The sequence below is a fragment of the Phyllobates terribilis genome, unplaced genomic scaffold, assembly GCF_046119375.1.
Source record: "Phyllobates terribilis strain yellow unplaced genomic scaffold, ASM4611937v1 Scaffold_1__5_contigs__length_1240528914, whole genome shotgun sequence".
Lineage (NCBI taxonomy): Eukaryota > Metazoa > Chordata > Amphibia > Anura > Dendrobatidae > Phyllobates > Phyllobates terribilis.
Window position 1 is genome coordinate 1,093,446,927 of NW_027362761.1, and position 27,714 is coordinate 1,093,474,640.

The 27,714-nt window shown below is 47.4% G+C and overlaps 1 protein-coding gene across 7 annotated transcripts in view; it reads left to right on the plus strand.

Moving 5' to 3' along the window:
* Positions 1-27,714, plus strand: part of APBB2 (amyloid beta precursor protein binding family B member 2) — a 422,077-nt gene that overhangs the window by 215,634 nt on the left and 178,729 nt on the right. Inside the window, exon 1 of one of the 7 annotated variants that reach the window (XM_073645712.1) lies at positions 2,501-2,699. The exons of the other annotated variants lie outside the window; for them this stretch is intronic. Within the exon in view, the coding sequence (XP_073501813.1) occupies positions 2,651-2,699 (49 nt within the window). The 5' untranslated portion in view covers positions 2,501-2,650. Of the gene's footprint in view, positions 1-2,500; positions 2,700-27,714 lie in introns of those variants that run through there. 7 annotated transcript variants of the gene reach the window in all.

Below are 27,714 nucleotides of genomic sequence, written 5' to 3' on the forward strand. Positions count from 1 at the left end.
GGAAATTGCTATGTAAAATAAAACCACAATAGGCGGCACTATCTGTCCATAATTCCTATGTTTACGGGTAAAGTGGTTCTTATGATGACCATAAATCACTGCTAAAGGGGCGGCGCCGGGTAATCCCATCAAGAAGAGGTAGAATGAATTGTATGTAGGGTAGTGTTAAAAAAGACATAGTCTACATTTAGGATTTCGTGACAGAAGGTTCTTTATCTTCATTCCTATTGTAATGAATGATCTACTCTAAAAAGTCAGTTGTTCATCTAGTAGGTATGATATATGATGATAATTGAGCAGGCGCTTACATTTACCTAATTTTCTTTGTGTCTCAGCACAACAGAACTTTACGCAAACTGGAGGCGGATTATAGGGCGGGCGCATTGTCTATATACCATAAGCTGTCACTTTAACTACAATAGATTGCAGTAGTGAAGATGTTTCTTATACATAGCTGAAATAGGGGGTGAGGTATGAGCGTACCCAAGAAAGCTTATGCCCAGGGGCATCTGCTGGCCTTAGTTCTTCCTTACATCTAAATATAAAACTGTTTCCCCTTGGTAATGAGAGCAACTCAGGTTTTCCCAATATAAAGTGCGGCCATCACCTTTAAGGCCTCTTTTACAGCATTCTAGTATGTTGTATATATGTCCCCAATCCTCTCTGCAGATCCCAAAGAAGACCTTTTATTATACCCACAAACTGTGCGGTCCGGTCCAACGGACGTCTCTGGTCTTCATCCGGTGCCTCCTTTCCTCCTAGAATGTTGTCCTCCTTCCCTACTTCATGTTTATGACACGTCCTATTTCATCCACACAGTGTCCCCCAAATGTGCTCCTGCAGAGGGCCGATCAGAGCACTGTAGTGCGCATGCGCTGGCATTACTTCCAGGTCATCGGTGCTCTTTGGCCTTTCCCGGCGCACGCGTACTACAGTGCTTTGCTCTGCCCTCTGCGACATCTGTAGGTATAATAAAAGCTCTTTTTTGGTATCTGAGGAGGCGATTGAGGACATACATACAGCGTACTAGAATGCTGTAATAGAGGCCTTAACGTTGATGGCTGTACTTTATATTTGGAAAATCTGGTGACCGGTTCCCTTTAATAGTCACCAAAAAATACCCCCAATGTTTCCACCTTCAACTTTTATTAAATTATATCGACTCCAATGAGAGAGGGGGGTTTTTCTGCTTGAAATCATTTATTTTTTGCAAAAGTGTTTTGTTAAAAATTCTAGACCATTTGGCTTCTACAGAGTTTATGAATCGTAGCACACAACAAGATGGAGAATGAGCTAATAGTCAAATACTTCACTGAGCTCATTGTGACAACAGGGTCTGTATCCCATATCTCCATTCTCCAGAACCATCTTCTAATCTGATTTATGACCAAATAGTTCAACTTTCAAATGGTCATAAATCGGCTTAGAAGATTGTTCTGTAGACGAGCAATAAGGTCCACCGACCCAGTCAGACAAGAAAGGTTTTGTTATTTTATTCCTATTGGTCCCCTGAGTACTCTATTTTTTATATTTTCTTTTAAATCCGCCATATGGTTTCAGAGATATGGGCCTTTTTATTGTCTTTATCAAGGGGGTGTGGCTCATAGTGCAATTATGCAGAGCAGCATTAAAAAAAGGTCATGTCTCTGAAACCATATGGCGGATATAAAAACCCCACAAAAACTGGAATACTCAAGTACTCAAATGTGTGCCCAGGGAGCACACGGCCCTGTGACATGCAGGGGAGGGGGGAATATAATAATTAAGCATACAGGCGGGGATTTGGGGGAATAATAAGCACATAGGCGGGGATTGCTTGGCATCCCCCAGATGCCAAGCCTGTACAAAATAGAATTGATTAATGCGCTTTTCTCTGCACTCAGACCTCTACTATGGGCCATACAGGTATGTATAGATTTACTTTTCTACACCCTGTATGGCCATAGTAGAGGTCGGATAACTCCAAAGTGCGGACAGATTCCCTTTAAGCCAGCAGCAGACATATCATTGCTAAAACCTGTGCAGCCGCAAAGGGACCCAAAGAGTAAGTGGACCCACTTCCACCTCCAAAAAAGGTGCCATTTTGCTTTATGACGAGGTATTGGACTGCAAAGGACACATATATTGTTGTTGCCCTGGGGCCCTCATCTATGTCCGCCACTAGGCATAATACTAAAGCAACTATCTAAATGCCAATAGACTATATAAGGCTCCCCCAAAAAATGCCAACATTTCTGTAAGCATAGGTGTAATAGTATATTGCCTAAAATCCCTTTGGGAAGGCTTGTGAGCTGCAGGCCCTGCAGAAAGAGCGGTAATGACCTCCACTTGCGCTAGTATAATATTCTGCCCCCAGTCTTTAGGAAGATGACTTTTCTGGGTTTTCTGCACACATCATGTATGTTTATGTATCTCCTGCAGACGGTGGATTTTCCTACTCAGCATGTGACACTTTCTCAGTTACCGCATGAGAGATGCGCTTTTTGTTGCCATGACAACCTCTCGTGCCGAGAAGACGGAACATTCCAAATTTGCAGCTCTCCTGCTGTTTATTTCTCTCTCTGTGATGAGCAGTGTTACCAAAAATAGCCATTCGTACAGTGTTTTCTCTGTGTTTGTGAGGTAGCCCGCATGCCTCCACCGTGCCAGGATGTTGGGGAGAGAATGCATGCTGACCATCGTGATTGTTAATTACGAGGGTAGGTGACGCTCTTTTTCTACACTTGTTAGGGCCAGTGGTCATTACAATATTTTTTGTTTCTTTTTTTTTTTTTTGCTTACTGGCATCCAAAATTTTAAGAATTTAACGTGAAGATAATTCCTCATAAAAACCATTAATTATTATAAAACAGAATTGGGAGAGCACGTGATGAATGCAACATGCTCGGATGATGTGGCTGTATTGTTAGCTGCATTATGTGTATTTGTAGCGGATGCAGGTAAACGGCTCGGTGCTTGTCGTCCTCATTAAATTACAGCACACCACTGACTGGGGACATGGCTGTGGCCTGGATCTATCTGTTCACTCATTTCTAAAGGGCAATGTCATTTATGCACCTTACATAAGGGATTTTATATATTATTTATGCCCTAGGTTCTGTACAAGTAGCACTTGCTGGTTTTTAATTATTTCTATTTGTTTTTTTATATTTATATTTTGTTTTCTATTTTTTAATACCATTTACTATAAATAGATATATAATATATTTATTATGCTTCCCTATATTCGCCATTAATTCCGCAGCGCTTTACCGACATCATCATCGCTGTCCCCATTGGGGCTCAGAATCTAGATTCCCTATCAGTATGTCTTAGGAGTGTGGGAGGAAACCGAAGAACCCAGAGGAAACCCACACAAACACAGGGAGAACATACAAACTCCTTGCAGATGTCGTTCTTGTTGGGATTTGAACCCAGGACCCCGACGCTGCAAGACTACAGTGCTAATCATTGGTGATCTTAAAAGTTTCAATACCTGCTTTCAAATTCTTCTCTTACACCAGATTTGCATTGCTGCGCCATAGTAGGTTGAGGTTGCTAAATCGACATGTAACGATTTAGGATAGTTTCAGATTGTTGAAACTGTTGATAAGTTTGACTTGCAGTACCAAAACTAACCTCATGAGGATGCTGTTATGAGGGAGATATGTGCATGAGTTCAATGGAAGAGGACATGTCCAAGACACAACATTCTATAGTACCACCTAGTGGTAGAAACTTATCATAGCTTATACTTTCTACTGCTTAAAATACAGGTTCTGTGATTTGTTCCCCTTTTTTCATAGCCGTTATATAGTAGTCGTTTGCACTGTTGACTTGCAGTGTTGGAGTCTTGAAGTATCATCCGTTTGATAGCAACATCTATATGAAGGTGTATCTATGTTTTCCAGATTGTCTCTTCAGAGAGGAAGAGGTCCAGAACTCTAGTGCCGCCTACAGGAAGTAGCAATCCTAAAAGTCAATAGTGACCCTTTAACGAGCCTTATCACATGACTTAGGACCAGAACCAGAAACTCAATTTGCAGACATTGTGTTTCGGGGTACTGCCCCTCGTCAGTGCAAAGTGTGAGTTCTGGTCTAACTGGGTGAGAGGCGTCAGACCGTTAACTAAGGGGTAACATTTCTCATGTTAAGCATGTTGCAGTGAGGAGACTTTTAAAGCCGCAATGCTCCTCTGGGAAATATGCAAATTGTCTCTTTAGAGAGGAAGAGGTTTAGAACTCTAGTACAACCTACAGGAAGTATGTTTTTCAGCACATGAGGCAAGAATTCAGTTTGGCTTCCCCTCCCCCCCCCAAGCACATATGCGAATTGCACACTTAAAATCACATGACGATGAAAGACGTGAGCTCAATTGATCAGTGGGAGCCGGCGTGCCGCACATTCTCTGGGCTGGCTTCAAGCTGACAGCCGGCTCAGAGAATGGTTGACTCCCAGTCCGGGGGGATGGAAAAATGCAGCTGCCATGGACACATCTCGGACCACTGCATCAGGCTTCCCGACGGCGCCCACCTGGCATCTGCGCCTGGGGCACATGCCGCACCTTCCCCACCCTAGGTACGCCTCTGGTTTGGTTGTTCACTCTGTGTTTACTTAGTTCTTTCCCCACTCAAAAAGCACACCAATTAGACTTCGAACCCCATTTAAGACTGGAACCAATGACATTCTCAGTAGAGTGCTATGGAATATATTAGTTATCTCATCATGCTTGCTTATATAGCACCAACATATTCCAAAACATTTTATATCATCACTCACTGTCCCCATTGGACTCACAATCTAAATTCCCTATCAACATTTCTTTGGATTGTGGAAATGGTCGCTCACAAATACAGGGAGAACATATCTACTTGTCTTTGGTGAGATCTGAACCCAGGACTCCAATTTACAGCCTATGACTAATTTCAGATGACACAATGTACCGGCTGACCATCTTCTGTATATGGTCGGTCTCCCAATTCTCCTCTGACATATAATGTCTTGGGATGGAAGGATCGGGCAGTGGGAAATTCAATTCTTTATCCTTTTGGATAAGTTACTGCCTGTGAAAACACACAAGTGCTTTAGTAAAGAGATAGCTTGGCCGACCGCTATCTCGTATATGGCCAGGTTAACCAGTTAAAGACTGGGCCATGTTCAGGTTTGTTCGTAAATGAGGTTTAAAGAGCTGTAAAATTTGTTCAGATATTCAAGTAATTATTGCGTCTTTTTTTGTGATACTTCCTATTACTGCATACACACCACTTCTTAGCGCTGTATATACAGCGAATGAGAAGGCACGGACTGTAATAAATCGTCTGTGCCTTCTCTATGGGGACTCGCTTTGATCGTGTGATAGCTACTATGCAATGATGTTTTAGAACGTCACTTCAGAGTAGGAGCTGTCAACATATCATATACCCATTGTTAGATCAGATAAATTGAAATTAATTATTCATTAAGTAAATATGTAATTGGAAAAATTACCTAATGTTTAAATCAATTTAAAACATTTTTTTACAGAAATATTTTTTTATATTTTTTTAATTATCTGTATAAAGAAAAAAACAGACAATTTTGAAAATTTCACCCTGGCCACCAGACTGAATGTTAGCATATGCTCACATCTGCGTATATAAAGCAGCGGAGATTCTCAACCTGAAAAGTTGGAGAGTGTCAGGCAAGTGTCGTGTATTCTTCCTCACCTAGCATCCGTATGATATCCGTGTGACATGCGTATGCAATGCGTTTTTAACATCAGCTTTTACATACAGTAATTCTCTCTTTTCAAGCCAGTTTTCTAACTAATAAAACAATCTTTTATACAGATATAGATAGATGATAGATAGATGATATATAGATAGAAAGTAATATGTCAGTGTGATATATCATCAGTGCAGTGCATGTGTAGCTTACTGTACATGTATTTAGCTAATAATTAGTTTAAAGAAAAAACGGAGTGGGGTCCCCCTTAATTTTCTTAACCAGCTGAGTGAAAGCCGAAAGCTGTTGGCTGTTTATAGTCTGGGAATGGGGTAATGGAGCTTTCCAGACTGTTAATATCAGTCCGTAGCTGTCTACTTAGCCTTTACAGCAAGGGGAGTGCCTCCCAAAAAATGACGTGGGGTCCCACCCATTTTTAATAACCAGTAAAGGCTAAGCAGACAGTTGCGGACTGATATTAATTGCCTAGGAAGGGGCCATGGATATTGGGCCCCCTCCCGGACTAATAACATCAGCCCTCGGGTGCTCCAGAAGTGGCGCATGCATTTTTCCTTACCCCAATTCCACTCCAATTAAGGTAAAACTTGCATGTGAGCACTGCCTAATTGAATAACATGGTAGCGAGTGCAATGCGATTGTTTTTCTCACACTCTTGTTTTTGTCATACTCCTTGTTCATTACAGAAGACTTCATCGCAGACAGAATTGCGATTGAGAAGGACAGGTAGTAGGAGTCTTGTAATATAAAAACCTGATAAAAGATTTACCCCTAGAGCAAATAATGGAAGAAGGAAGAAATATATTTTTATTATGGATCGGGCATGTTTTTCTTTTTTTCTTTTTTCTTGCAGAAGATTAGTCACTGGCGGTAGCTAATTTTAATTCTCCCCAATGAAAACTACATGTAGGGCCGGCCAAGTCAAAGTCAGGGTTGTGGTGTAGTATGGAGATAGGGGGGATTATGAGCTCACCACACCATACCATCTAATGCTGAAAGTTGAGGTCTGTGTGTCGGGTGCTGGTCCTGCTGGTTAAGTTCAGCCAAAGGTTCAAAGAAAGGAAAGTAAGCTGCACATCCATCCAACAATATATAAAAATTATTTCATGCTTTGTTAAAGAGTCATTAAAAACATGGAGTCCTAAAATATAAAAACCTGACGCGTTTCTGGCATCCTATGACTAAGGGTGCTTGGACACTAGAAACGCGTCAGGTTTTTATATTTTAGGACTCCATGTTTTTAATGAATCTTTAACAAAGCATGAAATAATTTTTATATATCGTTGGACGGATGTGCCGCTTACTTTCCGTTCTTCGAACCGTTGTGGTGTAGAAGTTGCCAGAGGAACGAGCACGTAGCAATTTAGGAGGTGGATGTGGCAGAACTAGTGGATAGCCATTATGTAGCCTCTTCACCTCATCCTTGTGACTTGTAAGAATAATATTGTTATAAGACTATAAATTATGTTTCTTTAAAAGTCCTCCTATAAAGAACTTTAAAGGGACGGTGAAAAAAATTCATCCAGTTTCAAAGTTAAATTGTGTTTTTTCTTTTCTTTAAATTTAGTGAAATTGCTAATATCCAGTTCTCCTCTGCAGAACTTTCTCTTCAGCCAATCTAATAAATGAAAAATAAAGTTTCCCTCCGGGGATTTTTATCGTGGTCTACTATAACATTAAATATATTAAAAACCACTATTACTCACGGCCTACTAGACGGATTTACCACAAATCAAGGTGTGGGACGTTTTTCATTTTCCTTCCCGGTTCCATTTATTTATATTAGATTATTCTCAGCTCAGTGCCCACAATAATATCTTTTACGGCTATACCTTCAGCACAGCTAGATTGATTTCAAAGAAATTGGGTATTTAATTAGAAAGCATCTGCAGATGTACCCTAGCCGGAGATCCCCGGAGCGATCCAGCATCATCCATGAATAGGCATATTGTGAGCAGAGACAGGATTTCTAACTAATGGGCTTGTGCTCAGGTTAATTACCTGCCTCTTCTGATGGTTACCTATGTCTCTGCACACCATACCCCCGTACTATGCCTCCATGTGTTTTTTATTTTATTCATGCTATGGATGTCAGGTTTTCCTTTGGTTTTCCATGTACAAATTGTAATCATGTTCTGTCGAATTTGTGTATGTGACATCAATACTGACTGTAGATCGTAATACTGTAGTGTTCACGTTAGCTTCTGCCTGATTGTATTCCATTTACAGATACAGAGTACGAAGCTATACAGTTATCAAAAATATGCAATATGCTGATATTTATATATGCAATAAACATTAAGAGTATGTTCACAAGTGCCGTTTTTGCAGCGTTTTTTTTGTACTTTTTTTTTCTCTGCAGCAAAAATGCAACATTTTACATTTTCAAAACCTAGTAGAAAAAAAACAATAAATACCCTAAAGTAAGTAAGTAGACAAGTAAATAGTAATAGTACATGTAAAAAGCATAGGGTACTTGGTTTGCACTATTTTTATCAAAAAAGCGTAAAAACTATCCCACCACGACAAGGTGTACCCAATTAGGCTGGTCCTATCTCTAGTATTTCACCTCTCTTCCAGCAGGCCTCAATAGATGGGGGCAAAGCAGGACCCAGACCTGACTGTTTTGCACCTGCCCGTGGAAAGCCATATAGACAAGATGCACAGCCCAAAAAAGGGGACTTGTGTTGTTTGAGCTGCTGGGCATTTTTTTAAATCTGTCGAATCTTTCAGCATTTTGCAGCTTTTTCACCCATTCAAATGAACAGTGAAAAATTGAAAGTACAAACGCAGCAAAAATGTAACAAAAATGCGCAAATTATATGCAGCGTTTTTCCTTCCACCATTTGGGTTTTTAGTGCAGAAAAAAACACAGCAAAAATGCAACGTGTGAACTTACCCTAAAGGAAAAAAAACCCTGCAGATGCAAAATTCCATATATTTCTGTATATTAATTCATAATTACGGCAGTAAAATCATAAAAGAACCACGCGCTTAATTTGTATTCTGCATTATTGCACTAACAATAGTAAACATATATTATCTGGACCTGTATAGGAAGATGGTTCCATGAGACTGGTTTCCTTGGGTCACTTGAATTATTGAAATCAGCTTTTGAACTCTTATGGGTCAAGTTCCGTCCCTTTCTATAATATGTTTAGCAGGAGAATTGTAAAACATGTGCGTCACCAACTTTGATCAACATAATCCGGCAGTGACATACCTACTATAGAGACATTCATTTTCTATGGGACCTATTGGGGACCATAGCAAAATGGATGGTTATGACCTGACACTGACACGGATCTCTTCCTGCTGTCCACCATGATTATAAAACTGTTTTGCCACAGCCATTCCTAGACTGAATTCACTGCCTACAAATCCCTATAAATTTGGTAGGAACTGTCTAAATCCATATGAACCACCTAGTGGTAGTTGTAGGCAGACAGAATTCTACCATTTAAAGGGAATCTGTCACTAGGGCTTTGCTATGTAATTTGAGAGCAGCATGATGTAGTGGAAGAGAGCCTGATTCCAGCGATGTGTCAATTACTGGACTGTGTTTTGCTGTTTCAATACAATCAGTGTTTTATCACCAGGAGATTATCACTACAGGACTAGCTGGTCCCCAACCCCACCCCCAGCACTGATCAGGCTGCTGTCATATTACATAGTAAATGCCCGCTGATTGATTCCCTTTAAAGTGAATCTCATGGTAGATTCATGCTGCCTGATCCACAGACATAATGAATCAGAGTCCGGCTACATTATTGAAGCTGCGCATGTTTTACTCAGAAACATTGAGGCATTTTAGAAAAATCATACTTGTAAAAGCCAGCTGGGGACAATCAAACTTGGATGACTATTCAAAGAGACAGGTCCCTATTGGCTTCTCCCCACCCTGGTACCGTAGATGAACAGGTCTCTGTCTCTGTGTTTGTATAAAGCAGGGGTCTCAAATGGAGGCAATTAAAGGGGCCGCACATAGAAAAAATTTGAATATGAAGGGCCGCGTTCTTTGTAGAAGATTACATTTTCAGTGATACCATTATTTTTATATATGACTTTTTGATCATCTTTTTTTTTTATTCTTTCTTATGGTGTTTATCATATGGGTTATGATGCAGATCTTCCCTTTTTATTTCAATTTTTACATAAAACAGCATTTTTGATGGCCAAATATTATTCCATTATTTTCTAATTTTTTATTTTACATATTCTTTTAAATGCTTTCCTTTTTTTTGACAGTCAATCGACCCCAAACAGTAATGTAGTTTTTCAATTAGCCCCATGTAGTAATTCTGGTCCCCATCCTGTAATAATGTCTCTGTAATGCACACGCCCAGGCTGAGCAGTGTGTGCGTGTGATTCCACTGGACTGTGCCGGAGAGTGAATGCCTGGAGGGGCGTAACTAGGTATTCACCCGATCCGACCAGGGTCGCACGACGGCATACGACGCCAGTGCACCAAGGAGGAACTGAGCAGAGGGACCAGGTGCTACTCCAGGACAGACCCCGGACACGGCTGTTGACCCACACCGGGGAATACAGGAACAGACAGGTTAGGCTGGCACACAGACTGGTGGGTATAGGTAGGCACGACTGGTATGCAGGCAGGCGGGTATGCAGGCAGGGGGGTACAGGCAAGCACAGCTAGAGTGCAGATAGGGAGGCACTAGCAGGTTGGAACACAGGCGGGATAGGACCCAGTACACACTGGGACTCAGGAACAGAACCACAGATGTGGCGGACAAACACAGCAGAGTGAGACCGCCCAGAGAGGTGAGCGAGAGCAGGGCAAGACGAGACCGCCTAGAGCGGTGAGCGAGAGTAGAGCAGGACGAGGCCACCTGGAGCGGTGGGCAAGAATAGAGCAGGATGAGGCCACCTGGAGCGGTGAGCAAGGAGTCAGAGCAGAGCGAGACTGCCGGAGCGGTGAGCAAAGGGTCAGAGCGGAGCAAGACTGCCGGAGCGGTGAGCAAAGGCAGAGCAGGCCAGAACCGCCGGAGCGGTGAGCAAGGCAGAGCAGGCTAGAACCGCCGGAGCGGTGAGCAAGGCAGAGCAGGCTAGAACCGCCGGAGCGGTGAGCAAGGCAGAGCAGGCTAGAACCGCCGGAGCGGTGAGCAAGGCAGAGCAGGCTAGAACCGCCGGAGCGGTGAGCAAGGCAGAGCAGGCTAGAACTGCCGGAGCGGTGAGCAAGGCAGAGCAGGCTAGAACCTCCGGAGCGGTGAGCAAGGCAGAGCAGGGGGGACAGGGCTTGGTACACACGGAACAGGCAGGAAGGGAAAGGCAGAACCAGATACCCACAGGGTACTTGCAGTGAAGTAGCGAGTGGACCACAAACGGAAGTACAGTGACAACGAGCAGGAGTTAGGTACAAGTTCAGACTCTGCAGAAAAAGGAAAGGTACGGACATAGAGAAACACAGGAAACAGGCTAGAAGAGCATACAGACAAGAACAGACACAGTAGCAAGATACAGGAGCGGGTCTAGGTATGCAGCCCCTAGAAGGCGGGAGGAACAGGCTAGGAGCGTGTTCAGACAGGACAGACAAGATACAGAAGCGGGTCTAGGTATGCAGCCCCTAGAAGGCGGAACGAACAGGCAAGGAGCGTGTTCAGACAGGCCTGGAAATACAGCCTCCAGGAAAGGCAGGCAAGCAAACACAGAAAGGGACCTGGCACATTCAGAGTGAAAGAGCACACTGAATGAAACACAATGCTCAGGCATGGGTTAATTGGAGCAGCTGGTTTAAATACCAGGTGACAGACAGCAATAGGCTGAGGATGCACAAGGGGTGTGCCTGCAGCAGGTACAAGAAACAGCAAGTGATCGGGCTCCGCCCTTAAGCAGCAGAAACAGAAGCAAACAGACAGCATGGAGGGAAGCCAGAGAGACATTCTGGATTGGAGATCAAGTGCGCGCTCTTGCACAGTGGGAGATGGACCACTATGCAAGGACGCCGCCAGGTATGTTACAGTCTCCAATCCTGTAATAATGTCTCCAATCCTGTAATATTGTGGCAAATAGATGCAAATGGTAACATAGCCATCTGTGTGGATGATTGCATTTATAGAAGCAAAATTGGTATTGTTTTAAGCAAAAATCTACAGCACAAGACCCCACATAAATCCCACAATCATAATGTCCCTAGCAGCTCTGGGATAATCGGTAAAGATCTGCTATTAAATATGTATACATTATATAAATGCTGTTGGTCCACATCAATCAGCAGATTCTCATAACCAGGATTTGACAGGTCACTTACAAGTCATTGATTGACAGATCGTCATTTGTGGCCCTGTAGATTATAGACTAGGTTATTGAACACCAGCTCAGATACTGCACAGGGCAATCCTGTTATCTAAATAATAGAGCTGTAATTCCAGCATATAAATAGCAATGCTCCTGGGACCAATCTCTGACAGCTCTGACAGGTACCTGATAGCCTGAATACGACACTGCACACGTTCTACTACAGACCATAGCGATGATGTGACCTGGTTCCACCATTCACTGATAATAGCCTCTCGTCGTTTAATGTCATGGCTATGCAATATTATCAGTAGATGTTAGAACGTTCCAATATATTCTGTCGAGATGTGCAGGAATTTTTCGAGTGAAGGTCTCAACAGAGACAAGTTAATTTCACAATGTTAAACAAGCAAGTGTCCGCCACACTGTGCCAAACCTGATTCTACAATGCTCTGCCAAACACACACGGCCACTGGCTCCCTTGCATTAGTCTCTCAGATTCGCCATTTCTTTTCTCACAAGTGACCCCTCTGAGAGATTCAAGGGGGGCTGTATTTTCAACAAACTTTGCATAAATCAATAGCACAGGTGATTATAAGAATCGTTCTAATATTCTTCATCAGATACTGTATCTCTGCTTCTTTCTCCAGTTATGAGACACTTCTTCCCCATCCCTACCTCCTGAACTTATTATCCACGCTTAAAAAAACAGCTCAGCTCCATCCTCCTCAAGACATTACAAACAGCCAAAACGGTGAGTTTTCACCTCCTGTTATACTCTATGGAGAAGGAGTGAGGAGCAGAGTGAGAAAACTGGCAAAGCTAGTCATAGAAAGATGGTAAATGTGTCTTTTACATCACTCGGAGCTGGATTCAAATATACACTGCTCAGTATAGCTATATCATTTCCCCATGTCTCTACTTGTGTCTGTGTGCTAACTAATGAATGAAGAGCAGGAATCTCTCTCTGTACTGTGTATGGGAGACATCATAGCAACTAGTCTTCTCCCACCAGCTCAGCGTCAATGTATGGGCGACAGCATAGCACCTAGTCACCTCCCACCAGCTCAGCGTCAATGTATGGGAAACATCATAGCACCTAATCTCCTCCCACCAGCTCAATGTCAATGTATGAGAGACATTATAGAAGCTAGTCTCCTCCCACCAGCTTAGCGTCAATGTATGGGAGACATCATAGTACCTAATTTCCTTCCACCAGCTCAATGTCAATGTATGGGAGACATTATAGCAGCTAGTCCCCTCCCACCAGCTCAGTGTCAATGTATGGGAGACATCATAGTACCTAATTTCCTCCCACCAGCTCAATGTCAATGTATGGGAGACATTATAGCAGCTAGTCCCCTCCCACCAGCTCAGCGTCAATGTATGGGAGACATCATAGCAGCCAGTCTCCTCCCACCAGCTCAGCATCAAGTGCAAATTTCAAAGTTAGAGTGGATACTGGTGAACATACAGAATACAAGTCATGTAATGGCCAGAAATAGTGAACACATACAGGATAGTATCTCCTGAAAAGTTACTTGAAAGTACCGTTACCCTTTCAGTGACCCGTCTCACTCTTTCCTCTACCGTCCTCATACGGTTTTGAGCTTCTACCTTTCTCTCTCGGTCTGCTTTCTGTCAGCATAATTTTCTGGTTGTTCTTGTGCTGTAAACTACATATTTTGCAAAACCCTAGCTGTTTTTATAATGAATTATGGTGCGAGGAGAAAAAAAATTTCAGAAAAAAATATACAGTTAATGGGAACCTGTCACCATGAAAAAGCCGTCCAATCAGCAGTCATCATGATGGCATGGTGACAGGTTCGCTTTAATTAGGTGCCTTAATGCTATCTTCACTTGGAGTTTTTTTTTGCATATTTTTTTCTCTGGCTTTTATAAAATGTCGTAATTTTCAATATTTTTTTTTTGTGGCACACATTTTTATACATTTTTTCATATAGAGAAGCCTATGTGCCTATTCAAAAACGCATAAAAATGACATACTTAGAGAATGCTGCTTTTGGAAAAAAATGCCAAAAACCCTAAAAGACACCAAATGTATGAATAAAACACACAAAATTGCACTGTTTGTATTGCATTATATATTTTATTTTTCTCAAAATCACCTTAAATAAGTATGCACCATTTCACCATCCCCTCTCCACAGACACACACACACACAAAATAGTCGAATATAATTGGTGAATTCAGGGCAAAAACTGTTGTAAATTGAACAAAAAGTGTGTAGTCTTTTTCACTTAAGGCCACATTCACATGTTCAGTATTTGGTCAGAATTTTACATCAGTATGTGTAAGCCAAAACCAGGAGTGGAACAAGTATGATAGAAACACGTCACCACTTCTGTATTTTTCATCCACTCCTGGTTTTGGCTTATACGGATGTAGCATACTGACCAAATACTGAACGTGTGAACGTTGTCTTGCTTGGCTCATTTCCGCATTGGAAGGTGAGAAGGGCAGATGAAGTCATATTAGATGACCCCGTGAGTTATCGGTATCAGCTGATGTGATGATGTGATGTCACCTTCTCCGTTCATCTCCTGGTGTGGAATGAGTGAACCAATACTCACCTGGTGGTACACGTCTATATATTCTTCTGGTGGAACTTGATTAAAATTTCATGAGCGTCCCTGTGATGAAAGCCGGCCGGTGGGTGCAGCTCTCTGGCGCCCCCTTACCTCTCAGGTCAGTCAAGGTACTGCACCTAGAGAAAGTAGTGCCAGGTAGCTGCAACCAGCGCAGGGAACACGGTAGTGTGTTATCCCTTCAACGTCACTACACAGCACAACTCGCTAGCGCCCTCTTAGCCTCAGGTCAGTCAAGGAACTGCACCTAGGATAAGCGGTCGCCAGAGAGACTGTCCTGTAACCTACTGGGTATCGGGGCCCTCTGTAGTGAGGGCGGTATATATATCTTCCTTGGCCGCGCCAGGAATATATATATCTGAACCTCCGACCGTCACTACCAGCCTTCCCCAATCCCCAGTTGGTATGCTGCCACCAGTCCCTATTTTAGATATACGCCCAGTCCGTGAATGGGCCTATATCGGGTCAGGAACCAACCCTGGGTAGCGTTTTTGGCTTGAGCCGAGCTCACACGGACGTGCGTTCGTTATGCAGAATAAAAGGCAGGCCCACAATTACTTGAGGTAATTGATTATAATAATACACTAGATACACGATATACAACTAAATATACACAGGTATAAGGTCAGGCTAAACTATACAACAATGGAATACAACACACAGAATCACCACAGCATATCAGTTACCGGTTTCTTGATTTTCTTGTGACGCAGGGAGAGGATTCTGCGGTCGCAGGCACGGTTCTTTGTTACAGGCTGAGGCCTACCACCGCATGGTCAAACTGCTCCTCCCCTTGGTGGCCTCAGCTGGTGCTCAGATGTTCAGCACACCACTCTTGGGTCAAGACTGACTTGTCTCTTGTCTGTCCTGCTATCTTACCTGCCCCGTCCCGCCCACTGCTGGTGAGGTCAGCTGGCTCAGTCTCCACCCTCAGGTCTAACTTCGATCAGAAGCCCAAATTCTATGGAACCCAATAACTTCTTCTGGGATGGTCTCATGATACCCACAGGGGTTCCCACGGATTCGGGCCGCCGTAACCGACCTTTTGATATCAATTATGATACCATACGGTCCTCAGGAATGGCTCAGCGCTATATCTTGGCTTCCAGAGCACGTACAAACGTCTACCGCGGAGGCTTGTGTGCGCAATGGCTCCGGGACGCCGTGATATTTTTTTATTGGCCCATCCCACGCAACATGCGTGTACTTTTCATGTTTCTATATCTTATGCCTCCATGCTTGTGACAGACAAAGAAACTAGTCCTATGGGACAAATGGTCAGGTACAGATAGACGAAGCACCCCCCCCTGCTGGCTGTGTTTCCTCTCGAAGTCTTTGAAGCTCCTAGCATTCAAGTGTTAAGTAGGCTTCTTATCTTACAGGAGCCTGGATGGGGGGAAACTATCTAGTTGACGTTTTAACAGAAGGTCCCAAGGGTGGGGGCTGCTGAAGTGTGGCCATCCCTGGATATGATTTATCATTACCAAGATGGCGGCTACAGGTTCATCACACCTCCCCCTATACGAGGGCGCGAGGGGGTAGCACATTCCTGTGTTCCCCCGTGCGTCCTTCTGCACCCTCCCCTTGCCGGGATAACCCGTCAGCGTTACCGTGGTCACGGCCTCTTCTGTGGCGAATGGAGAAGTGGTACTGCTGGAGAGCGAGGCTCCAGCGTAGCAACCTGCCATTCGACCCAGAGACCGTGTGTAACCAGCTGAGGGGGTTGTGGTCCGTCTCCACGGTGAAATGGCTCCCGTACAAGTAGGGCTGCAGACGCTGCAGGGCCCATACAATTGCCAGGCATTCTTTTTCCACCGTGGAGTAAGCCACCTCCCGGGGCAGTAGCTTCCTGCTCAGGTACAAGACAGGATGTTCCTGGCCTGTCGTGTTGACCTGACTTAGCACAGCACCGAGGCCAAAGTCACTGGCGTCGGTCTGTACCACAAACGGCCGGTCGAAGTCGGCAGCTTGCAGTACAGGGGAGCTACTTAGGGCGGCCTTGAGTGCCCCGAAAGCTGTCTCGCAGGCGACTGTCCAGTCGACTGCGACGGGCAGCTTCTTCTTGGTGAGGTCCGTCAGGGGCTTGGCCAGGGTGCTATAGTGTGGGACGAACCTCCTATAGTACCCGGCGGTCCCCAAGAAGGACATCACCTGCTTTTTGGTCCTAGGAGTGGGCCAGGATGCGATGGCATCCACTTTCCCCGGTTCTGGCTTCAGAACCCCCCCGCCTACCCGGTGACCCAGGTAGAGGACCTCACTCATGCCCAGCTGGCACTTTTCCGGCTTGATGGTCAAGCCTGCCCGGTGGATCCGACCGAGCACCTGCCGCAGGTGCTCTAGGTGATCCTCCCAAGTGGGACTGAAGACTGCAATATCGTCCAAGTACGCAGCCGCGTACCCTTCAAGTCCCTCAAGCAGCGTATTGACCATCCGCTGAAAAGTGGCAGGGGCATTCTTCATGCCGAATGGCATCACTGTGGACTCGTACAGTCCAAAAGGGGTGATAAAGGCAGAGCGTTCCCTTGCCGCGGGGGTCAGAGGAATCTGCCAGTACCCCCGGCTCAGATCCATGATGGTCAGGTACTTAGCCCCGGCCATCCGATCGAGCAGGTCATCGATGCGTGGTATGGGGAACGCATCGGTGGCCGTTACAGCGTTGAGCCCCCGGTAGTCCACGCAGAACCGTGTAGTTCGGTCCTTCTTTGGTACGAGGACTACAGGCGAGGCCCACGCGCTGCTGGATGCCTGGATCACCCCCAGCTTCAGCATCTCGTCTATCTCTTGGCGCATGTTTCCCTGCACCTCGAAAGAGACCCGATATGCTGAACGCCGGATCGGCGGGTGATCGCCAGTGTCCACGTCGTGGACAGCCATCTCAGTCCTTCCGGGCAGGCTGCTGAACAGCCCCCGGAAGGGGTGCAGGGTGGTCCCCAGCTGGGACCGTTGGTCCTCCGTGAGCTGGTGGCCAACCCCCACATCCTCGATGGACCCACCCGCCTTGGCTTGGGTGAGCAGATCCAGGAGGGTTTCTACCTCTCCTTCCTCGGGAAGGTTGCACACTGGGTGGGCAGTCGCTTCCCGCTCATGATGAGCCTTCATCATGTTCACGTGGAAGGCCTTCCTCCTTCCACGGGCGTGATCCAGGGTGACCAGATAGGTGACGGCATTGAGTTTCTGGTGCACGAAGTAGGGACCTTCCCAGGCTGCCTGAAGCTTGTTCTGTGGTACGGGGACCAGTACCCACACCTTTTGACCCACCTGGTAGGTCCTCTCACAAGCATTCTGGTCGTACCACCGCTTCTGGTCGGCCTGGGCCTGGGCCATATTGTCCTGCACCAGCTTTGCCAAGGCCATCATCCTGTCCCGGTGGCGCACGACATACTCGATGACCGACACCTCGGGGGTGGCCAAATCCCCTTCCCATGCTTCCTTCACCAGAGCCAGGGGGCCCCGTACCCGTCGCCCGTACAGGAGCTCAAAGGGGGAGAACCCCGTTGAGGCCTGCGGAACCTCCCGGTAAGCGAATAGGAGGTGTGGGAGGTAACGCTCCCAGTCTCTCCCGTGGGAGTCGACCAACATCTTAAGCATCTGCTTTAAGGTGCCATTGAACCGCTCACACAGGCCATTAGTCTGTGGGTGATACGGGCTGGCCACCAGATGTTGCACCTGCATTTGCTTACAGAGGGACTCCATCAGCCGCGACATGAACTGGGTCCCTCGGTCGGTGAGCATTTCTTGGGGGAAACCCACTCTGGAGAAGATCTCCAGTAAGGCGGTAGCCACCTTGTCGGCCCGAATGGACGACAAAGCTACCGCTTCCGGGTACCGGGTGGCATAGTCCACTACCGTGAGTATGAAGCATTTCCCGGAGTGGCTGGGAGTGGACAGAGGTCCAATAAGATCCACAGCAACCCTCGAGAAAGGCTCTTCGATGATTGGCAGAGTTACCAGTGGGGCTTTGGGGCGCGGCCCCGCCTTCCCCACCCTCTGACAGGTGTCACACGAACGGCAGTAGGCACCCACCGCGGCTCCCATCCCAGGCCAGTAGAAATGCTGAGCTATCCTGGCCTTGGTTTTAGCGATCCCTAGGTGTCCGGCCATCGGAATCTCGTGTGCGATCCGCAACAATTCCGCCCTGAACGGATAGGGTACCACTAACTGTCGGTCCCTGGGCCACGCCTCCGGTGAACCCTGCTGGACCGTTACCCGGTACAGCCGTCCCTGGTCCCAGACCACACGCTCGCAGTCTGACTCCATGGGAGGCTGTGCCGCCTGTTCCTTGAGAGCTTTCAGGCTGTCGTCTGCTTCCAACGCAGCCTGAAATTCCTGACTTGATGTGGCCAGAATCGACGAAACTGCCACATCCTCTGTCAGCCCCTCCGGGCATGTCACCTGGCCGCTGTCTGACCCGGCAGACACTTGGTCAGAAGTGGGGAAGCCGTCGGACCTCTGCAAGGCTCCTTGGGCTCCGGCGCTCCCACTCCTGGTGACAGCGGCTATGACCGCTGTGACCGTGGGTAGTGCCTGCTTCCCCTCTGTTTCTGACCAAGCCGCCCGATCAGGCAGGCTTCCTAGGCCTTTGGACATCTCGGATGTGGGGAACTCCTGCCCTGGGGTCTTACCTGGCGGCTCCTCTCTTGGGACACCCCCACCTCCCATGGCCTGTTCCTCCCCCTGCAGTGGGCCTATACTCAGCAGCCTGGATACCCCGGGGAGCCCTACACTGCCGGTAGCTGCCCCCCTCTCCATCCCTGAGCTTCCCTCTACAGAATCCTGCCCGCCCCCTCCCTCACCGGAGGACAAGAGGTCACGGCACGCCGGCTGAGCACCTCTGCGGGCATCCCCACACTCCCCACCTGCTTTCACTAACCCTGTTTGTGTTGTGTCTGTGCAGGTGTTACCCTCAGGTTTCACTCCCTCCTCCTCAGCAGGACCCACACTACATACAACATGGTTGGCATTAGCAGCAGACAAATCAATACACTCTTGGGGGGCCGAACTTGGGGGTTCAGAGGGTACATACTGCGATACTAGACGCCCCAAGTCGGTCCCTAATAAAACATTTGCGGGAATATTTGGCGTTACTCCCACCTCCCGCATCCCCCTTCCGGCACCCCAGTCCAAATACACCATGGCAACGGGAAGTGCCGGCTCCACGCCTCCAACCCCGGAGACGGAAAGAGTCTTTCCTGGTACCAAGTCCTGGGGGGACACCACCTCAGGCCGTACCAGTGTTCGTTCAGCGCCAGTGTCCCGCAGTCCCATGACCGCAGAACGGCCTATGGTGACGGGTTGGATGTTGTCCAGGGACCTACCACCACCCCCTCCCACACACAAAACATTGGGCGCTCTCTGGGACTGGGATGGGGTCTTTTGGCGCTGGGGACACTCAGCCCTAAAGTGTCCTGGTTTGTTGCATAGATGACAACGTCTTACGTCTGGTCCTTGCCTGGAGAGGGCAACAGGGGGATACACCCCTTGTGTTCTAGGGGCCGGGGAAACAGGGGCATGACTGGGCTTACCCCCTCTCCAGGTGCTGCTGGCAGACTTCTTCAGCTCAGGCGCCCTGTTATTGGCATACTCGTCTGCCAGGGCGGCTGTAGCAGAAGCCCCTGTTGGTTTTCGGTCACGGAGGAACTGTCGGAGGTCCTCTGGGCAGTTCCACAAGAACTGCTCCGTGACGAACAGTTCCTGGACCTCCTGGCGGGTAGTAAGCGCTAGACCCGAGGTCCAGTGCTCTGCGGCTCTCAACAGCGCCCGCATATGATCGGTCCAGGTGTCCTTGGGGCCACGCAGCAGGCTCCGGAACTTCTGGCGGTACGACTCGGGAGTGAGGTTGTACTGCCGGATCAGGGCCCGCTTGATGCAGTCGTAGTTCTGTACCTCCCCGGCAGGTAAGTCCCCCAAGGCATCCAGGGACTTACCCCTCAAACGGGGGGTCAGGTATCTGGCCCACTGATCCCGGGCCAGATGGTGCTGAAGACAGGTCCGTTCAAATGCCACCAGAAAGGAGTCCAGGTCCCCATCCTTCTCCAGTAGAGGGAAGTCCTCAGCTCGGACTTTGGACGACTTGGTCTCCTGATGGGTTGGTTGCTCTAGCGGAAGCCCCCGCTGGGCCAGGTCCAGTTGGTGCTGGCGCTCCGCAGCTCGCTCTGCACGCTCCGCAGCCTCCCGGCGCTCTGCAGCTTCACGCTCCGCAGCCCGCTCCGCAGCCCGCTCCGCAGCCCGCTCTGCACGCTCCTCCTCCGCTGCCTTCTCTGATGCTGCCAGGAGGGTTTTGTAGACGGCATCGCCATGAGACTGGAGACTTGCCATAGCCGCTTGTAAAAGGGCTTGTGATCTGGACAGGCTGGGCTGGGTAGGTGGTGGGCAGCCCACTGCGGGACCGTATACTGGGGACTGGCTCCCTGAGGTGCCCGGGCTGGACTCCTCCTCGCCATGAGTAACAATGTCCTCCCCTCCTGCCACACGGACCGTAGCATTAGCCTCCTGCAGGGTCTTGCTCCTGGTGCCGTCTGCCATCTTGGTAACCGACACCGCTGCAACCCTGAGTTTGCACACACCTTGTTATACTTTTAGCCTGACCGTCTAATGTTGGGCTGACCTTAAGACTCCAGCAGTGGAAGTTACCACTGGCAGTCTTTAGTGCCTGGGAGTAGGGGTCCCACAACACTATTATTCTGCAATCCCACCGCTCTGCCACCAATGTGATGAAAGCCGGCCGGTGGGTGCAGCTCTCTGGCGCCCCCTTACCTCTCAGGTCAGTCAAGGTACTGCACCTAGAGAAAGTAGTGCCAGGTAGCTGCAACCAGCGCAGGGAACACGGTAGTGTGTTATCCCTTCAACGTCACTACACAGCACAACTCGCTAGCGCCCTCTTAGCCTCAGGTCAGTCAAGGAACTGCACCTAGGATAAGCGGTCGCCAGAGAGACTGTCCTGTAACCTACTGGGTATCGGGGCCCTCTGTAGTGAGGGCGGTATATATATCTTCCTTGGCCGCGCCAGGAATATATATATCTGAACCTCCGACCGTCACTACCAGCCTTCCCCAATCCCCAGTTGGTATGCTGCCACCAGTCCCTATTTTAGATATACGCCCAGTCCGTGAATGGGCCTATATCGGGTCAGGAACCAACCCTGGGTAGCGTTTTTGGCTTGAGCCGAGCTCACACGGACGTGCGTTCGTTATGCAGAATAAAAGGCAGGCCCACAATTACTTGAGGTAATTGATTATAATAATACACTAGATACACGATATACAACTAAATATACACAGGTATAAGGTCAGGCTAAACTATACAACAATGGAATACAACACACAGAATCACCACAGCATATCAGTTACCGGTTTCTTGATTTTCTTGTGACGCAGGGAGAGGATTCTGCGGTCGCAGGCACGGTTCTTTGTTACAGGCTGAGGCCTACCACCGCATGGTCAAACTGCTCCTCCCCTTGGTGGCCTCAGCTGGTGCTCAGATGTTCAGCACACCACTCTTGGGTCAAGACTGACTTGTCTCTTGTCTGTCCTGCTATCTTACCTGCCCCGTCCCGCCCACTGCTGGTGAGGTCAGCTGGCTCAGTCTCCACCCTCAGGTCTAACTTCGATCAGAAGCCCAAATTCTATGGAACCCAATAACTTCTTCTGGGATGGTCTCATGATACCCACAGGGGTTCCCACGGATTCGGGCCGCCGTAACCGACCTTTTGATATCAATTATGATACCATACGGTCCTCAGGAATGGCTCAGCGCTATATCTTGGCTTCCAGAGCACGTACAAACGTCTACCGCGGAGGCTTGTGTGCGCAATGGCTCCGGGACGCCGTGATATTTTTTTATTGGCCCATCCCACGCAACATGCGTGTACTTTTCATGTTTCTATATCTTATGCCTCCATGCTTGTGACAGACAAAGAAACTAGTCCTATGGGACAAATGGTCAGGTACAGATAGACGAAGCACCCCCCCCTGCTGGCTGTGTTTCCTCTCGAAGTCTTTGAAGCTCCTAGCATTCAAGTGTTAAGTAGGCTTCTTATCTTACAGGAGCCTGGATGGGGGGAAACTATCTAGTTGACGTTTTAACAGAAGGTCCCAAGGGTGGGGGCTGCTGAAGTGTGGCCATCCCTGGATATGATTTATCATTACCAAGATGGCGGCTACAGGTTCATCACAGTCCCCTTGATTTCTTTCTGTTGGATGTCAACCCCTTTGGATGTTTTTTCCACTTGGAAGCTGCATTACAAGATGGGAAGATATTTCGATTAATACGTTTCGCCTCATCCTTCCTCGTTTCAGTTGATCTCCTTCTCAGCATGGAATAGGGGACTTCAAAGTACAGCGAGTAAAGTCCTTTGGATGTTGAAAAGACATTGATTAGAAGATATGCTGATGTGGAATTTAATAGGTAGATCCTGGACTAACTGTGAATGTTAAGATGGAAGTTTCTAATGAATCATTCATCAGTCCTGAAAGGCAAGGTTGTTCCGTATTCTTATTGCTGGTCTTCATCAGGCGCAGATTGAACATGTCTGGATGTCTCTTTCTCTACAGCCCAGATTAGGTGATAATTTAGATTACAATGGCTGTGTTTTAGCTTTTTTTAATCCCGTTTCATTTTCTGCATTGTAAGGGAATGAATTGATGAGGCAGAAAACAGTGATTAATTCTTCAGGCCTTATTGTAGAATCTAAAATCTTGTTTAATTGCGGCATGTGCTTATTATATTGTCAGGCTGCGAGTGGGAACCGTGCTGGGTGCAGGGCTGAATGGATTGCGCTGCTGACATACATCATAGCCAGCTCTGCAGGATGACAGCTCAAGGAGAAAGCTTTGATATTGCAGTGGACAACATTGAGGTTTTCACGTCAAGTATCTTTTCTGTCTTGGATCACAAATACAGTCATCTGTTAGAACAAATCATCACCGAATTGTGTATTAAAATATCAAAGTAGGCGAGCCAAAGAATGAACTTGTTACTTTTATATAGTGATTATATCATTCCAAAATTATCCTAGCCTTTTATATTTGAGTCACTGGGATTTGTTACCAGCATATTCACTTCTGACAACGGAAAGCACTTAGAATGTAGCATCAGAAATGACCTACTGCTTGACACTAATTTTATATGTTTTAACAACTGGTATTTTTTTTTATTTTATTTATTATGCCATTATCATAATGAACAAAAAAACATTCTAAAGTCTTGCAGTTTAACTACGATTTTCGTAATCCTTTTCTGTAGAGATCACTTCTAAGCAGTCATCTCATTATCATCACAGACAGGATAACATTGAAAGGTAACACCTATAGAAAGATAGCATAGGATCACATTATTCACAATAGACCTCTCTCTCCTGCATAGTGACCTCTCACAGATTATAGAATATGTTTAAAAATCATACCAAAAAAGTCAATGAACAACTCTAGACTACAGGTTCCCATGTAAAACATATATCTGAATGCTGTTAACGGCAAGGTGATTGCCCCTTTAAAAGGAATCTGTCAGCAGGTTTTTGCTACTTCATCTGAGAGCAGCAAGATGTAGGCAAAAAGACCCTGATTCCAACAATGTATCACTTAGTTTACTGGGTGCAGCCATTCTGACAGAATCAGAGTTTTTAGATTTAGCAATACAGCAGAGCTGAGGAAGCTAACCCCGCCCACACCAGGCTCTGTATATACAATGTCCATAGATAGTGAGCTGCCAATCACAGGAGGGGACGGAGTTGGACTTGCAAGTGCACACGTGCTAATCAAAGCAATAATAATATCCTTGTGATAAAACCTTCAGTCTCAGTAAACAGCACACAGCCTGATAAGTGACACATTGTTGAATTCTGTGGTTTAACCCCTACCTCATGCTGTCCTCAGATTAAATAGCAAAAACTTGCTGACATATTCCCTTTAAGTATCTAAAGCTGATAGAATAAAAGAAATAAATCAGAAAATAAAACAGACTGGGAAGAAAATATTTTTCATTTTCTTGTTATAAATTAATAATAAAAATACCATAATAATAAGTAACAAGTGAAACAGTTTCTTTAAATGAAAACACTTATGTTCATAATCGGTTCTAGACATATATGTTAGATGGTATGCATGGTACCATAGGACATGTCTTATTTTTTTTTGTATTATTGCAACTAAGTTTATGGACTGATAGCCACAGTAGTTCTCAATAGCCAAAGCATTGCCCCCCTTCCCTTAAGAGTTACAGTGTCTCCCTTTCCTCAGTAGTAACAGCAGAGCCTCCTTTCCCTCAGTAGTCACTGCAGTGCCTCCCTTCCCTCAGTAGTCACAGGAGTTCCTCCCTTCCCTCAGTAGTCACAGCATTCCCTCCCTTCCCTCAGTAGTCACAGCATTCCCTCCCTTCCCTCTGTAGTCACTGCAGTGCCTCCTTTCGCTCAGTAGTCACTGCAGTGCCTCCCTTCCCGCAGTAGTCACAGCATTCCCTCCCTTCCCTCAGTAGTCACAGCATTCCCTCCCTTCCCTCAGTAGTCACAGCATTCCCTCCCTTCCCTCAGTAGTCACAGCATTCCCTCCCTTCCCTCAGTAGTCACAGCATTCCCTCCCTTCCCTCAGTAGTCACAGCATTCCCTCCCTTCCCTCAGTAGTCACAGCATTCCCTCCCTTCCCTCAGTAGTCACAGCATTCCCTCCCTTCCCGCAGTAGTCACAGCATTCCCTCCCTTCCCTCAGTAGTCACAGCATTCCCTCCCTTCCCTCAGTAGTCACAGCATTCCCTCCCTTCCCTCAGTAGTCACAGCATTCCCTCCCTTCCCTCAGTAGTCACAGCATTCCCTCCCTTCCCTCAGTAGTCACAGCATTCCCTCCCTTCCCTCAGTAGTCACAGCATTCCCTCCCTTCCCTCAGTAGTCACAGCAGTGCCTCCCTTCCCTCAGTAGTCACAGCATTCCCTCTCTTCCCTCAGTAGTCACAGCATTCCCTCCCTTCCCTCAGTAGTCACAGCATTCCCTCCCTTCCCTCAGTAGTCACAGCATTCCCTCCCTTCCCTCAGTAGTCACAGCATTCCCTCCCTTCCCTCAGTAGTCACAGCATTCCCTCCCTTCCCTCAGTAGTCACAGCATTCCCTCCCTTCCCTCAGTAGTCACAGCATTCCCTCCCTTCCCTCAGTAGTCACAGCATTCCCTCCCTTCCCTCAGTAGTCACAGCATTCCCTCCCTTCCCTCAGTAGTCACAGCATTCCCTCCCTTCCCTCAGTAGTCACAGCATTGCCTCCCTTCCCTCAGTAGTCACAGCATTGCCTCCCTTCCCTCAGTAGACACAGCATTCCCTCCCTTCCCTCAGTAGTCACTGCAGTGCCTCCTTTCGCTCAGTAGTCACTGCAGTGCCTCCCTTCCCTCAGCAGTCACAGCATTTCCTCAATAGTCATTGCAGTGCTTCCCTTCTCAGAAGTCACAGCAGTGTCTCCCTTCCCTCAATAGTCACAGCATTCCCTCCCTTCCCTCAGTTGTCACTGCAGTGCCTCCCTTCCCTCAGTAGTCATAGCAGTGCATCCCTTCCCTCAGTAGTCACAGCATTCCCTCCCTTCCCTCAGTAGTCACTGCAGTGCCTCCTTTCGCTCAGTAGTCACTGCAGTGCCTCCTTTCGCTCAGTAGTCACTGCAGTGCCTCCCTTCCCTCAGCAGTCACAGCATTGCCTCAATAGTCATTGCAGTGCTTACCTTCTCTCAGAAGTCACAGCAGTGTCTCCCTTTCCTCAGTAGTCACAGGAGTTCCTCCCTTCCCTCATTAGTCACAGCATTCCCTCCCTTCCCTCAGTAGTCACAGCATTCCCTCCCTTCCCTCTGTAGTCACTGCAGTGCCTCCTTTCGCTCAGTAGTCACTGCAGTGCCTCCCTTCCCGCAGTAGTCACAGCATTCCCTCCCTTCCCTCAGTAGTCACAGCATTCCCTCCCTTCCCTCAGTAGTCACAGCATTCCCTCCCTTCCTTCAGTAGTCACAGCATTGCCTCCCTTCCCTCAGTAGTCACAGCATTCCCTCCCTTCCCTCAGTAGTCACTGCAGTGCTTCCCTTCCCTCAGTAGTCACAGCAGTGCCTCCCTTCCCTCAGTAGTCACAGCAGTGCCTCCCTTCCCTCAGTAGTCACAGCAGTGCCTCCCTTCCCTCAGTAGTCACAGCATTCCCTCCCTTCCCTCAGTAGTCACTGCAGTGCCTCCTTTCGCTCAGTAGTCACTGCAGTGCCTCCCTTCCCTCAGCAGTCACAGCATTTCCTCAATAGTCATTGCAGTGCTTCCCTTCTCAGAAGTCACAGCAGTGTCTCCCTTTCCTCAGTAGTCACAGCATTGCCTCCCTTCCCTCAATAGTCACAGCAGTGCCTCCCTTCCCTCAATAGTCACTGCAGTGCCTCCCTTCCCTCAGTAGTCACTGCAGTGCCTCCCTTCCCTCAGTAGTCATAGCAGTGCATCCCTTCCCTCAGTAGTCACAGCATTCCCTCCCTTCCCTCAGTAGTCACTGCAGTGCCTACTTTCGCTCAGTAACTGCAGTGCCTCCCTTCCCTCAGTAGTCACTGCAGTACATTCCTTCCCTCAGCAGTCACAGCATTGCCTCAATAGTCATTGCAGTGCTTACCTTCTCTCAGAGGTCACAGCAGTGTCTCCCTTTTCTCAGTAGTCACAGCATTGCCTCCCTTCCCTCAATAGTCACAGCAGTGCCTCATTCCCTCAATAGTCACAGCATTCCCTCCCTTCCCTCAGTAGTCATAGCAGTGCCTCCCTTCCCTCAGTAGTCATAGCAGTGCCTCCCTTCCCTCAGTAGTCATAGCAGTGCATCCCTTTCCTCAGTAGTCACTGCAGTGCCTCCTTTCGCTCAGTAGTCACTGCAGTGCCTCCCTTCCCTCAGTAGTCACTGCAGTGCCTCCCTTCCCTCAGCAGTCACAGCATTGCCTCAATAGTCATTGCAGTGCTTACCTTCTCTCAGAAGTCACAGCAGTGTCTCCCTTTCCTCAGTAGTCACAGCAGTGTCTCCCTTTCCTCAGTAGTCACAGCATTGCCTCCCTTCCCTCAATAGTCACAGCAGAACCTCCCTTCCCTCAGTAGTCATAGCAGTGCATCCCTTCCCTCTGTAGTCACAACATTCCCTCCCTTCCCTCAATAGTCACAGCAGAACCTCCCTTCCCTCAGTAGTCATAGCAGT